Consider the following 15,858-nt stretch of genomic DNA (forward strand, 5'->3'; position numbering starts at 1 on the left):
CCTTTGGCATTGCAGCTGTTGCAGAACCAAATCACAATCCCAGCATCCTCCTCCTTGCTTGCCTGGCAGAGGATGCTGGGAATTTCAGCTCTGAAACCGCTGGAGTGCTGAAGGCAGTTCTGTACTGGGATAAACCAATCACCATGTGCTACAACAGAACTTTAACCATTCCACTGCTAAAAGGTGACACACAGCATCACTATACAATGTGTTTGGCTCCTCCATTTGCAGCAGTTCATTCCAAAGTAAAAAAAGAAAATAATATATATCATAATAAATAATTTGTAATCTATGTAATTTTATAGAAGCCATAAGTGCAATCTTCTCAAAGCTCATTCCAGTTAACAAAGTCCTCTGTTTAAGAGGAGCATACTGTACATTTCAATGAACAAATCAGTTTATTAGTAATACATACTAAAACAATCTGAGACTGAAGATGCTAATGGAGTGTTAGCAAATTCCTATTCCTATTTCGATAATACCAGCCCTTCAATGGCAAATTCCCTATTCAGATAAGTCGCCCAGTAGACCAAATTGAATGTACCGAATAAAAGTGGAAAGACTATTCTAGACATCCTGTCAATTTTACTGACGCTGTTAAATGTTTTCTTTGCCTCCTGTGGTTTCGCTTTGTTCGGATCTGCGGTTGCACTTTTAGATATTGTTGGCAGAGCGGAATCTTTCGTGATGTTCGGAGCGTAATTTGCAACAGCCACTGCATAGGCATTGTTTTTCTTTATCACTGAAGCCTTCTCTTTTTTCTGTAAAGAAAGAATAGATGGGTTAAAATAAGAATTCATTAATTGCTGATTGTTTTTTTTGTGCCAAAGACATAAATAATTACACGGGTGTCACGATGCTGTATTTATTGCATCTTTCCCTTAAGCCTACCTACAAGAATGGTTATAAGCCATATGTTCTGTAAAGTAGTAATTACTTCAGCTAGGTTTCTCTCCAATACAGCAAATTGAATGGATTGGTAAAAGTTAAAGAAGTAAAATAAGAAGAATTTGAATTGTGAAAATGAACAATAGAAAAGAGAGCCATTTGGCAGCAGCCCAGAGGCACTAACTATAAATCAGCTCTTTAGGGGGAATGTAAAATTGAGTTTGTTTTCATGAGGCTGAAACATAAATAAAATGTGTGCTTATTAACGCCAGTAAAGGCTGTCTATAGGGGGTACAGAGAGAGGCAAGAACATTGGTTCTTGTGTAGGGCAGTTGTTCACAGAGGGAAATAAAACAAGTTTCATTGTGAAAGAATGCTGGAAGTTTGAGTACTGATAAGGGGAAATGACTTGTAAGTACAACACCCCTCCAACAATCGATTGCCTATTAGGATCTTTCACCATGTTGTCAGTATTTACATAAATTGTATAGCCAGGAATATATATGCTTTTTAAGGCTTTAAGGGGATGGAACTGATGTTGCTCCCAGTGGCCTCAAAGCAGGAGCTTATTTTTTAATTTCTCATTTGAAGGCAAATTTTGGTTGCATAAAAACCAGTTGTACTGCCAAACAGAGACTCCTATATGCTGCCAGTCCACATAAGGCTACTGCGAAAAATGTTGGCCCTATATAAATACATGTTAATAATAATAATAAATGGCCAATCACAGCACTTCTTATGCTCCACCCAGGAACTTTATTCATGCTTGTGTTGCTTCCCAACTCTTACATTTGAATGTGGCTCATGGGTATTAAAGATTGGAGATCCCAATCAAGAGGATAACCACAGGCCCCTATTCATTAATGAAAAGAGGTGCACAGGTAATCTTCTTATTATATTACAGAAAGTACAGCAAAGGTTTCCAAACTATTTATACAATACATATCCCTGGTCACCTTACTGTGTATTTTTCTTCTTTTAAATTGTCTTAAAAACTACTATTATTATGGCATAACCATGATATTTCTGACCAATAAGTTCTCTTGTTTTTTTTTCCCATTGCTTATTTAGCCCTTAAAATGTGCCTGCCTAAAACACAACTACACTATGATGATGATCAGATTCTGCAGCATCACACAATGGAGGTGATCCACATTATAAAAAAAATATTTTAAAAGTCTTGGCTTCAGTTTGGCTGCTGTAGCACAATGAAAAAAAAATGCTAAATTGTTGTTATACTTCACCTCTATGGAGGTTAAATGAGTTTAAGACTAATAGAAAGGAGCATCTCAAGAAAGCCTTAATTAGATTCCTGGGTCATCTTGTGACTTTTGGCATGTCAGTTAATATCACTGTCCCTCAGTCACTTAAGTAATAATTAAAAATAGCAGCGCTGAACGAGAAAAAAGATGAGAATAGTGGAGCAAAGCAAAGAGGCAAAATTACTCATAGCAGTTTTAGTAACCGGTGGAACATTATAAGGTTATTAGGTGTGATAACACATATATATATGAAAATACATAAATGTAACAGTTGCAAACTATGGATTATGGGTAACAGTGACCAAGCACTAATGCATCCATCATCAGTTTCATTGATGTGCATATCCAGAAAGCATATTGCGGGGCTAAAGCCAAGATCATCCGGATGTGAAATGAATTGCAATTAAAGTAATTTATACGTTCATGCCATCTCTTAGCAACCGTATGTCATCAGTGTGCCATACAGGATTAATAGCATGACACATTTAAATTCCCCCACAACAGAACTGAGCCAAATATTGTTATGAAATATTATATATAAAACCAAAAAAAAAAAAACACAATTATAGCCCAAAAACAAAGTTAACATTTTACAACTACAAAGTCACCAAACAATGTAGATGCCAAGGAATAAGTGACAGCAGAATATACAAAAATAAATGCTTATAATTTTTTTCCCCAAATATATTATAACCCTTCTTAATCAGAACTAACTGCAAAATAATTGTGATAATATAAAAAAAATTATAAAGAGAAATGGAAGTGTGTTTGTGGGGATTGTTTTCTCACCTTGTCATTGACAACACTTTTTCCATCCCAAGCCCATCCTCTCTTGGTAAAGTAGTTGACAGTTGCAAACTCTATTAAAGCAGAAAATACAAAAGCATAGCAGACTGCAATGAACCAGTCCATGGCTGTCGCATAGGCCACTTTTGGAAGAGAGTTTCTGGCACTGATACTGAGTGTTGTCATTGTCAATACAGTGGTAACACCTACAAGAAAGAAAATATATAAAATTTAAAAGACGTCAATTTAAACTGGTAAAGTGATGTAACGTATAGAAGAACAGATGATGAGAATGGCATAGTTATCACGCAAAATTACTTGTCTCATGACGCTGCATTCCATTCCATTTTTTATTTCAGATATATTTTCAAATGGTAAATATGCAGAATATCGCAGCATGTCTGAAATTAAGTTCTTATTGCACATTATACACACATTTTGCAGTTGTTCACATTGAGCAACATTCCAAAGCTTGTCTGCACACTGGTCAAACCTTGAATGTTGAGTGAAAAGCTCTTGTTCTACAATTGCCATCTTAAAAGGTGAGAACACAAAAGCAATTATAACAAGTTAACCAAAGATAACGGCAACTTATCAAAATGTCCATCTGTTACAGACAAGCTGTGCATCACGCATGGCACAATTACATTCATTATTGATTCATATCAAGTGTAATTCTCCCAGCTCACAACCACAGTTCAATGAAAATATGTTGCCAATTATATTATAGATTTTAAAACAATATGGGGCCCATTTACTTAGCTTGAGTGAAGTAATAGAATAAAAAAAACTTCAAATTTCAAATGTTTTTTTTTGGCTACTTCTATCATCGAATGGGCTACTTCGACCTTCGACTACGACTTCGACTCAAACGATTCGAACTAAAAATCGTTTGACTATTCGACCATTCGATAGTCGAAGTACTGTCTCTTTAAAATATAACTTCGACCCCCTAGTTCGCCACCTAAAAGCTACCAAAGTCAATGTTAGCCTATGGGGAAGGTCCCCATAGGCTTTGCAATCTTTTTTTGGTCGAAGAAAAATCGTTCGATCGATGGATTAAAATTCTTGGAATCGAAGGATTTAATCTTTCGATCAAACAATTTTTAATTCGATCGTTCGATCAAACCATTTGCGGTAATTCGAAGTCGAAGGATTTAACTTCAACAGTCGAATATCGAGGGTTAATTAACCATAAGTAAATCTGCCCCTATATGTTTGCAGATTTGCTTGCTATTTTGCTATTTACAGAAAGAATTTTAGTACCACTTGGAAAAAAGGCAAGGCCTCATTTATCAACTGCAGGAAAATCTCCATCCTGGCAGTTACCCATAGCAACCAATCAGTAATTTGTTTTTACACCAAGCTGCAGGTAGAACAGTGTAAGATGATTGGTCACTATGGGTTACTTCCATGGTGCAAATTTGCCTAGTGTTGATAAATGCTCTCTTTGCATTATAAATATAAAACTAAGATGTCCCCTACCCTCAGTGTAACCCACGCTGTAGTCCTACACAGCTGCTATTTATCAACACTCCAGTCGACTCTGAAGTTGCCCATCTGTGATTAATTATAGTCAGAACATATGTGCATACAAAAATAGATAAAATAATTGCAGTGCAATGATTGTGAGAAGTGGATTAAGTGGGTGGGGTTGTAGATGCATTAGAAGTGTAAATTAGTGAGCAGCTTTTGGCTTTACTATAAATGAGTGGGTTAGTCCTCTAGGTAAGTATTATGCCTCCATAGGGATCCTGTGTAGATCTATGGTAAAAATGTGTGTCCCTGGAAGTCCAGTAAAGATGTGCCTTGTATGGCAGTTGTTGGAACAAGCTATGAGTGAAACTGCCCCATTTTGCTTCACCAAAAAATTCCCCAAACCATTGAAACATTTGCAAAATGACACTGAAATTTTGCTGAAGGCATTGAAGTCAAAGTCAGTTTTTTCCCCCATATTTTGCACCAAATGTTTTGGGTCAATGGGCATTTTTTTCTCACTTTTTTGGTACAAAAAAATACACATTTTTTTTTCCATCGAAAGACAAGGCATGGCATAATTATAGCACAGCAAAGTGAAACTGGCAAATCTGTTACAGGAGAAAATAAATTGCTAGTGTGCTCCTACTATTTTATGTATGTGGCTGCTTTCAAATCCTGAATGTTCAATCTATTGTTAATGTATTTACTAAATTTCTTAAACTTGCTCTGTGAGTACCTTTGTGCTTTCTAAAATGAACACCTTTTTGCTTCTACAGTTTTACATCGTTTCTTAGAAGCCTCAAGGTTATCGCTCAAACATATTTTTCCATTGCACATTTGACATCTTCAATTAAAACTGTTTAAACACATAAAACCATGCTTAACTTATGTCCTGGAAAAGATGGTTCAAGATTGCAGTTCATATGAATATTTTCAAGAGAATTTCCATTCCACTGAAGCAGAAAAAAAAAGGATGGGTGTGTGGGTGGACAGCAAACAATCTCTAGGATAAAATCTTTCTGTATGTGTGTAGCTAAGAAATCTATAAATAATAAGATAGGCTATTCTCTCCCAAGTGGTTCTTTGGAAAACAACAAAGGATAATCATGATAAAAGCATAGGAACTCTTTAAAATGTCTCCATCAGTGATGCTCTTTGGTGCATGAAATCACCCATATAGGCCACCAACACGCGCATGCTAAAGAGTACAGTGTTTTATTATTAGCTGTAAAACGTCCCAGTGTGTTATTGCATTTGTTATAGAGCTACAAATTCCATATATTCATGTTTATGGATCTCTGCAACTATGGAATTGCAAAGGTGATAAGTGCCTGTATATGATCATATAAAAACAAGACATACTAATAAAAGGTGACTAATATTTGTATAACCTCTACAGCCCACCTTTATTTTAAAATGTCTGTCCAGCTGTGGCCATTCCTGTTTCACTAATCAACAATGTATTTATGCCTATTCCCTCAGCCCCACCAGGTTATACTCAAAACATGCATGAAAAAACATGAAAAAGGGACTAATTTGTCATTTTTCATTATATCTTTTCGAGCTGTACAATTATGTTGGTGTTGGAATCAAACCCAAAAGCACAACACTGTGAAGCAGCATTGCTATCTCCTTTCCCAGCATGCTTTAACTGGCATATGTTTTAATTTATGTATTTCTAGGAACATAGACGTACAATAGGTTTCTCCTTTCAAAGGCATCTGTGTCTCATTATTTTATAACCATAATTTATTATGGTCTTAAAATGTATGCCCTTTTATTTTCAATAGCTATGGACTTTTTTTTTTTTCATTTGAGAACTGTTGGGACTTTGCAGCTTTGCTTAGCTCATAAGCAGTTATGAGATACTATATCTTGTAAATTCTCTCCTGTGTATAGCGTCTTGCCTTATCACATTAATGAATGGATCACAGCCGTTAATGAACTTGTATGAGCACCTTAGACGGTGGAGACATACACCGACCAACTATGTACACTGAATCAGGATTTAATCAGAGATCTATAATTGTTTTCATTAACCTTATCCTCACTCTGCCGATGGCTGAAAAAAAAGAACAATTGTATTTTTAGAATTAGCTCCATTCTACAGGAAAGATATTCCTATGGTGTTTTTCATGGTAATAGTTTTTTTATTTTTGCTAAATCAAACACTGAGTCATTCAGGTCCTTTCTTTGTTTGGGGAGAAGGATTTTTTTTCTGAAAAAATATTATTCAATGCAATATGGTTATGATTTCACTGAAATTTCTGCCAAATGCATTGAATTCAATAGGTGTCCTCTGGCTGTCCCCCTACAATTTTTTACTTGTGCTAAATGCATTGGAGTTAATGGGCATTTCTTCTCACACCAAATGGAATTGAGTCAATGGGTGTTTTTCACCAACTCCTCCATTTTTTCCTGTGCCAAATGCATTGGAGTCAATGGTGCAGATTTCCCTTGCACTGTGTTACTCACTTTCTTCCCATGGAAAAATAATCAATTTTCAGGTGAAACAAAATTCTGCAGATTTACAAAAAAATTTGCAACTCATGAAAATGTGAATCTTATGAATCGTGTGAAAACTTGTACTCATCCCTTGTTATGATCAATATGGTTATGATCTTTAGCTTGTTCTTTGGTTTATATGCATTTAATTCAGTTTTCTAAGCAAACGTTTTGTAAGATATTCACTAGGTCGATAAAGTGAGTGTTATTAATTTTTTATTTATTTATTCACTTCTTATATTTTTAGAGTGAACGATTGATTTACTAAACGTTTACTTGTCTAACTTAAGAAGTGTGACAGTGTGTTAATATAACAATAATGGCAAACTTAGTCCCCAAAAAATAAAAACACTTTACTATACATTGATCTTTGTGGGGGGTATAAATGTTGGCAGACAAAATGAATATTTTCAGCAAGTAGTTAAATAACTTTCATTACATGCATTCATTCGGTGGCTGTATACCCCCAAGTCCAATATATTTTGCTTGTGCTGAGCATGCTTTTTGCCTATTGCTTTTAAATAAGAAATATATATTATTTTATTGCAAAAATTGCATAATTATTTTTCTTTTTTTATGGCTATTGCATTTTAGGCCCCTGGTTCTTTTACAAAATGTACTTTTGTTAATGTATTGAAATAAAAAATGAATAGCATTTTCATTCGATATCAAACATAAAAACCGTTTGTGCCAGTATTCTACGCAATGTAATATGCTTTATAAGCATGATTTGCCTATTTCACAGAATTTCCATAGCAGTCTTCTTGGTAACTACCACTTAAAGCCTCATGCAAATAATATGCTTGCTCCTCTCAGATAATACTGTAGCACCAAGCTAAAACTATTCCTTCTCCTTTCAAATTTACAGAACTAAGATAATAACGTCAGTGCTATACACCCAGGGTTCATAGAGTCATTTTGAAATTCAATAAAGTGTAAAATATATGGAAGAGTGGGTAGCACGCTATGCAGGTCCTGAACAAAATTATTCACTAATAGTCCATAGTGGCATTCAAATACTTTTCATATGCTGAAAAGCTTTTTAGAGTGGTTATTACAATACTTGTATTTATATGCCCTTCTGGCCAACGATCTTGCCTTCACTCATGAAGTCTATGGTTCCTTGTGCCTTGCTTTGGGAGCCCTACATAATGATGCTTTTAAACCTTCTTCTTCTATACGTTTCCATTTAGTATCTAATGGGTTGCTCTTTCACAATATCTGCTTTCCAAAGTACTATTTAAAGATGTTCTGTTGCTAAGTGATGAGGCACATGTACTGTATGTTTCTTACACAAGTCGCATCATAATAACTGGATATGGAAAAAAGTTAGCTCTGCGGCAATGTGGGACATATCTGCAAATAAAGAGGAGGCAGATTAACAACACACATTTCAATGCCACCAATTCATTTTGCCTGTTGTTACAACAGTGATTCATACAAATTTCTTCCATCGGATATGTTCAACTTTTATTTTAAATATTCTAAATAGAAAGAGATATTCATAACTTTTACTCTGATACTCAGTTTTCTAATGGGATTGTACTATTTTTTGCACTATAATAAGCAATTTTTTTACATGTACATGTATAGAATCCCTTATCCAGAAACACCTTCTCTAGAAATCTATGAATTATGCCAAGCCCATCTCTCATAGAGTCCATTTTTAGTAAATATTTATAATTTTTTTTTGTGTGTAATAAACAGTACTTTGTACGTGATGGTTGTTAAGTTGCATGAATTTATATTGGTGTCAAAACAGTCCTATTGGGTGTTTTTAATGTTTAAATGAAATGCAAATCATGGAAATATCCCTTATCTGGAAATCCTCAGGTCCTAAGCTTTCTGGATAATACTCTATACCTGGATCAGAATAATTCAATATTATTGCATTTGAATTGCTTGTTGTCTTTATTAGAAATGTCCTGGTCCCTTTTTGATATGACTAGACCAGATTTTCTAGATAGGAACAGGAAAATTGTGTTTTCTGAAAAATCTGCATATTCTTTAAGACTTTCTTGAGTTTTTCACACACCAAATGCATTGGTCGAAGGGCATTTTTTTTTCATGTGAGAAAAAAAGCCCATTGATCCATGTATTTTTGGCAATGAAACAAAGCACATGCCAAAATTCTAGCGCAGGTATGCAAAAATTGTCACTGCTTATGAAACGTGAATATCACTCCAAATCTGTATCAGGCAAAATTTGCTCATCCTTAATAAAGATGCAATAAGGATAACCCATTTTATCCATACATCTCCTGGAGTAAAAACAAAAATGACAATACATGTGAGGAATGAGTATACGTTAAGGGAAGAAGCAATTTACATATTGTTATTTCTTAACATTTTATTTTAAAAAAAACTATTTAAAGGAGAACTAAACCCTAAAAATGAATATAGCTAGAAATAACATATTGTATATACCGAACATATTGAACCAGTCTAAAGGTTCAGCGTTGATTCAGGCCTTCAGAATTGTCACATGAGTTTCCCATCTTGGATTTTGTTAGGACTGTTTGCAACATGCACATGTTCAGTGGGCTCTGAGCAGCTGTTGAGAAGCTAAGCTTAGGGGTCTTCACAAATCATCAAGCAGAAAATGAGGTTTGCCTGTAATATAAGCTGATGCTACAGGGCTGATTACTGCATTCTGATGCTAATTGTGCTGGCTTCTGAGTTGCCATGTACCAAAATTCTGAATTATCTACTAATTGGCCTTATATTGTGATATTTTATATACCTGTATATATATCAATAATCTTAGACATGATGCACACGGACAAACAAAAAACAATGCCTGTGTGCTGGTTAAAGACAACAATATTAATAATCAAAAATAAAACCGCACCAAACAGGTCTTTATATGAAATAAACAAAAAGGTTTTATTTGATCAAATAAAACCTTTTTGTTTATTTCATATAAAGACCTGTTTGGTGCGGTTTTATATATATATATATATATATATATATATATATATATATATATATATATATATATATATATATATATATATATTCAGTATATTGTGAGTGGGTCCCTAAGCTCAGTAAGTGACAGCAGCACAGAGCATGGGCAGTGAATCAGAAGAAAAGAAGAAGGGGAGCAACAGCAGACCGGTTGTGGCGACCACTGTTTAGCAGAAAAGAGCTATTGTAATTGTAAACAACAAACATACATAAATTAAAATTTTTCCATTTGTCTGTGAACATAATTTCTGCTGAGAGCATTATCTGTCTCTTACAACTCCCTCTTCTCCTTTCCATAGCTAAAACCATTGCAAGACTAGTCAGTAGTCAGCTCTCCCCTAGCTAAGACTGTAATTCCAACAATACCTTGCCTTGCACGTTGTGTGATTAACAGACCCCAGAAGAAGGGCATTGTGGAAACCGGAGTACAGCTGAGTCAGGCAAGGGACAAGGGAATAGCAAAGGATAGACATAAACTGCTTTCAATTGCAATTTCACTTACAAATAACTTTAATTAGATATTTGCAACGATTTTAATGTATAGTAGAAAGTTGCTTAGTATTAGATTTTCTTGTAGTGATCATTATCAGTATGTACATACTATTTAATACCAACTGGTGTAATATAAGGATCTCACGCTGCTCCAGTACTGCAGTAAGCCCTTTTTTATATTTTATTATGTCAATTTTTTATTATCTAAATCAATTATATACAGTTGATACTAAGGATACACTACCACTATTGTAGACTACCTAGTGCACTTTCCCAGTCTAAGTAAAGAAGCATCAGATACAATATCTCAAGCACCATATTATTTGCCTTCTAATGCACACAGCTTTGGTTCTCTGCAAATCAAGGGGAAATTGGGTCAGAGATACAGAGAAATCCCATCCTGAGTTGTTGAAAAGAATTGGGTCAATGGGTAAACTGCGCTTAAATGATGTGTTAAGCATAATTTGCAAATGAAAGGGAAATCTTTTAAAGCGATCATGAGCAATCAGATAGGCTGAGGGAAATTAGCCTATAATGTTTTAGCTTATGGTTAATGAGTGATGTGCAACAGTATTCTTGTAAAAGGCACAAGTACAGTATCCAGCATTAACTGTAAAGTGTCCACAATAACAAACGTGGAGTGAAGAAAATGGTACAAGGAAATACTATGAAAGATCGCTTTCATCTACTTATAATTACGGTATAAGGTTCAGTACTGAAAAACAACTTGTAAATGTATTTATTGATAGTATTGCATCTATTATTATAAATAGTAGCAGATATATTGTAGTGATACTACTCAACAAACAACAACTTCTCCAAAAATATGGAACATAACGAAAGAAGTGCTCCAGCAGACTCCCAAATCATATATTAAAGAGAAACAAACCTAAAGATTAGAAATGAATGGTGTCTAGAGAATGATTTTGTATTCTGCTTTGGGATCCTTTCTCCTGTAAGATGTCGAGAGTCTTTCCACACATTCCAGATCAATCATAGATCCCAGGTTTAAATAATACCTTATCAGGCTGCATGAGTGAAGCATTCAGTTCCATCTCTTTTATAGCCCACGCCTAAAGTGCCAGCCACTTACAAGTTAGCCAAATCTGTACTTTTTAATGCAAATCCCAATAAACAGTAATTGACTTAAGAACCAATAACGGATCTTGGTTTGGAGTAAAATACTATGGACACATTTATCAAAAAATTGCAGTAACGTTTATGTATGCAGAAAAAAAAAATCTTCTTGAGATTTTGGGCATATTTATGCAATATTCAGTTTGAGTAAATCACAGTAAATCACAGTCGATTATAGTTGTGGTGAAAAAATTGCAAATAGCATTTTTGCAATCATTTTCATTTGAAAGCAGCACCTTCCATCAATAAATAAGAATTAAATAATAGCAAGGAGTTTCCTGCAGCCTGGCACCCTACTCTACCTGTAACCTTACATGGCGAGAGCCAAACACCCAACCTTTTTAGGAATATTGAATCTGATTGTAAATTAGATTTATCCCTACTCCCTTCAAATAGATAATCCACATGGATACACAAAACAACAATAACAGATGATCAATATCTGTAAAGATCCACCAGTTTAAAAGTATAAACATTATAAGCCAAGTATTTTGCTAACAGTGCAGGAAGACTCGTCCTTGGGGCAGATTTATCAAAGGTCGAGGTGAATTTTCAAATGAAAAAATTTTAAATTTCAAGGTATTTTTTGTGTACTTCGACTAGGGAATAGTCCAAATTCGAATCAAATCTGAAAAAAAATTCAAAAATTAGACTATCGAAATTTATCATGTACTGTCTTTTTGAAAAAAAAATTACTTCGACCATTCGCCATCTAAAACCTGCCCATTTGGAGTCAATTGGTGGACTTAATTTTTGGGAAAAACTTTGAATCTAATTCAATCGAATTCGTTATTCGTACAATTAGAATTCGGCCGATTACAGACCTATTCAATCGAAAATGGACCTTTTCGACCAAAAACAAACTTTGACTTAATTTCAGTTGGTCTTTTTGAATTCAAATTTTGACGTTTTTTCAATTCGAAATTTGGCCCTTGATAAATATGCCCCTTATAGTATACAGCATTTAATCCCTAATCATCTCAATTCAAGTGGCTTTTATGTAAACTGTAGGTTTTTTTCAATTACAGTACTATAGGAGCATGACCCCTGGCTAGGCACAAAGCAACATAAGGGAAGGTGTGGAAAACAAATATACAGATTACAATATAGCAAGATTAGTTCACAATGTAAAATTACCGAATAATAGAAAGGGATCACCCTGCATATTTCTTTCTACTTCTATTCAAGAACATACTTCTAATACTGTATCTAATAAAATGGTATCCCTGGAATGAGAATCTGCTCAGCGAAAATGAATTAATTACACAGATATACACAGTACACACTTCATCAAACAGCGTTTTTCAAGGTTTATAAACCTATTGTGTGGAACTGCAAAACACAATTGTCTTTCTGCAGAAGCAGCTTGTATTGTGAACTGCTGTATTGTTTCCATTCAGAGTCTTGTGGACATTGGTCCATTTTGAAATAAGAAGTCTGTGTCTAATATAACGGTATAACCAAAATAGTGTTTGCATTCAAAATAATTAATATGCTAAAGCAGTAGTCTTTTTGTTTAAGATCTGGACTATATATCATGGTTTATTTTCACATACAACAAATTTCAGGCCTTCTCACTAGTGATGGGCGAATTTATTCGCCAGGCGCGAATTCGTGGGATTCGCCGCCAGCGAATAAATTTGAGAAACGCCCGCGAAAATTCGCAAGAAAAAATTCGCTCAAAAAACGGGCGCCGGCGTCAAAAACGGGCGCCGGCGTCAAAAACGGGCGCCGGCGTCAAAAACGAGACATTTTTGGCGCTGTTTTGCGATTTTCTCGCCATTTCGCACAAAATTTGCAAATTTTCCGGCGAAGCGAAACGGCGCAAATTCGCACAAGCCATAGGCAGGATTTTTTAGCATTTGTTTCAGGACCTAAAAATGGGTTGCCATACTGTTTAGGATGGGTCACCATGATCCCAAAGAATACATGAAAATGTTCTTCGGCAACATAGTCATTATATAAACCAATTTTTGGCTTGTGAAGCTACTTCTCCTACTAAACTCAGGTCCCTTGAAAAACATTACAAAACAATAAGCTTAGGCATGGGTCTGACCAAGACAAAACAGAAAGTCTATTCTTCTAGCATTATATGACTAAGGATATGTTTTTACTCAAAAGCCAAATCAGCATTTTTGTAAAAAGCGTGCAGCTCAGAGCTAAGTAACTCAAGACACAAAGATCAATTATAACTAATAATTTCCATTTGTCCCCATCCCCCCAAATGGGTAAAACATAAATAAATTATTCACAGAAACTTAGAGAGAGTTCTTTTTTCGACTTAATTTTTGGTTTGAATTCTAACCACTTCTATGGAGAGTCACTGACAGTGAATGGATGTTGTCTTAAATGTTATTAAATTAAATTGTATTTGTCTAGATTCATGATTGTCAGTTATTCGACATTTTGCCGTAGTTTACATTCGTTTTTTGGGGCTTTAACTTATTTAATTGTGTCCAAATGTGATCGTACCTGTTTATTTTCTACAAAATTGGTAAATGGTCACCCTGTTCTAAACTATTGAGAATAATGGGGATTCATTAACAATGTTCAGCACTCTAAATTTTCAGTGCACTATGTACTGTTTATAATTCATAAATTATTGCCAATGATCCTTTTTTAGTAAAATAGGAAAGTTGATAATTGATTTCATTCATGTTGCCTTCAAAATAATTGCTTCCATTTGCGTCTAAAAGGCTAATTGCTGTTTAGAAACTGAAGTTTTCGTTTGACTAGTATTAAACACTAAACAATTTTATTAAAAATAAAATATAAAAAGTACCACTGGCAAGTTACGCAGCGATTGTGGGTTTTGCGTGACCTTGTCACGATCCCCAGTGAATTAAACAATTACTGCTATTTGGCAAGCGGCACGAAATTGGCAGTTACAATTGCTAGAATAAACAAAACGAACATATCTTTTTTTTAGTTTGAATAAATAAAAGCGACAAAGGGGCTGATTTATCCTTTCCTGATTTTGGGCCTTTGACGATTTAACTATTTCTTTTCAACATATGGTTCTTAAAGAACTGTCTGAATCCTTTTGAATACATTCTGCCAAACTGTCATCAGGTATCAGATTTGATAAATGTTTTAATTGATTAAAAACTTTTCTGACGGTGTTCCTGACAGTCAGGAATATTTTTAATAATTCGGGAAACATCAAACTGCTGGGAATGCTTTAGGATTTGCCAGTTGGATTCTTGATAAGACAGCGCCAATGTTACTATATTTCATTAATGAAATGTACAATATTATTTTAATAACATGGAGTCAAGCCAACTGTACCAAACGTAGCACTTTCTACTCACCAAACACTGTCCTTGCAGGTACAGACTCTCTGTTCAACCAAAAAGACACCTGGGACAAAATAACGGTCATGATGCAGGGCAGGTACGTCTGGATCACAAAGTAGCCAATCTTTCTTTTCAAATGAAAATGCGTTGTCATCACTGTGTATTCACCTGCCAGACAGAAATGCAAAAATAAAATCCTCATTGGAATTTCATACATGGAACAATGCACTTTGCCGCTATCTAAATCCCTGAGTAGATCATATCTGCTCTCTGTCAAAGATATCACTATAATGATTGTATATTGAATTTTTGGTCCATCTGCAAGAAAATGAAATTTTGAGCAAATACAGATAGAGAATGTGCACAGCCAACATCAGATGAATATTTAACGGGAATCTATTGTAGATATGAGATGGCTTACTGTTTCTTATTTATTTAGGAATTTATTCTGCTTCCATTGGAAAATCTGTTTCTTAATGATAATGTGACAATGGCCCTTTGCTGTTGAAGTAAAAAACAAAAGAGAGGAGTAGTGATGTTCAAGATTAGATTAACAATAACTGATTACTGCAAAATCAATAATTATACTTAGTAACACTAGTAATTAGTGTTGGGCGAATATATTCCGAAGACACAAATTCGCTGTGAATCTCCATGTTTCGGCAAAAGCTAATTAATTTGCGAAACTGCTGCCACAATTCGCCCGGCAAAAAACCACAACATCCAAAAAAAACTGGCACACGTCAAAATTGGCGCACATAAAAATTGTTAAATTTATTTGGACGCCCATTGACTTTAATGGATTTGGACCAAAAAACCACAACATCCAAAAAAAACTGGCACACGTCAAAATTGGCGCACATAAAAATTGTTAAATTTATTTGGACGCCCATTGACTTTAATGGATTTGGACCAAATAGTCACGCGTATGAAAATTATCTTGTGAAGGTGCACTCTCAATCCAAAACAAACAACCGCCTGGATGCTGGTCAATATATATATATATGCCCAGAGTTGGTGGGTTTTTGTTAGTTGACAACCATG

At 34.8% G+C, this 15,858-nt stretch overlaps 1 protein-coding gene across 1 annotated transcript in view; it reads right to left on the minus strand.

Annotated features, from left to right (window-relative positions):
* Window positions 1-379: 379 nt before the first annotated feature.
* The window catches only part of gabra2.L (gamma-aminobutyric acid (GABA) A receptor, apha 2 L homeolog), a 70,637-nt gene continuing 55,158 nt past the window's right edge, over window positions 380-15,858 (minus strand). The window contains exons 8-10 of the mRNA XM_018229559.2: window positions 14,830-14,982; window positions 2,940-3,142; window positions 380-761 (exon numbers count right to left, since the gene is read on the minus strand). Coding sequence (XP_018085048.1) covers window positions 468-761; window positions 2,940-3,142; window positions 14,830-14,982 — 650 coding nt within the window. The 3' untranslated portion in view covers window positions 380-467. The remainder of the gene's footprint in view (window positions 762-2,939; window positions 3,143-14,829; window positions 14,983-15,858) is intronic.

The sequence above is a fragment of the Xenopus laevis genome, chromosome 1L (genome assembly GCF_017654675.1).
Source record: "Xenopus laevis strain J_2021 chromosome 1L, Xenopus_laevis_v10.1, whole genome shotgun sequence".
NCBI lineage: Eukaryota > Metazoa > Chordata > Amphibia > Anura > Pipidae > Xenopus > Xenopus laevis.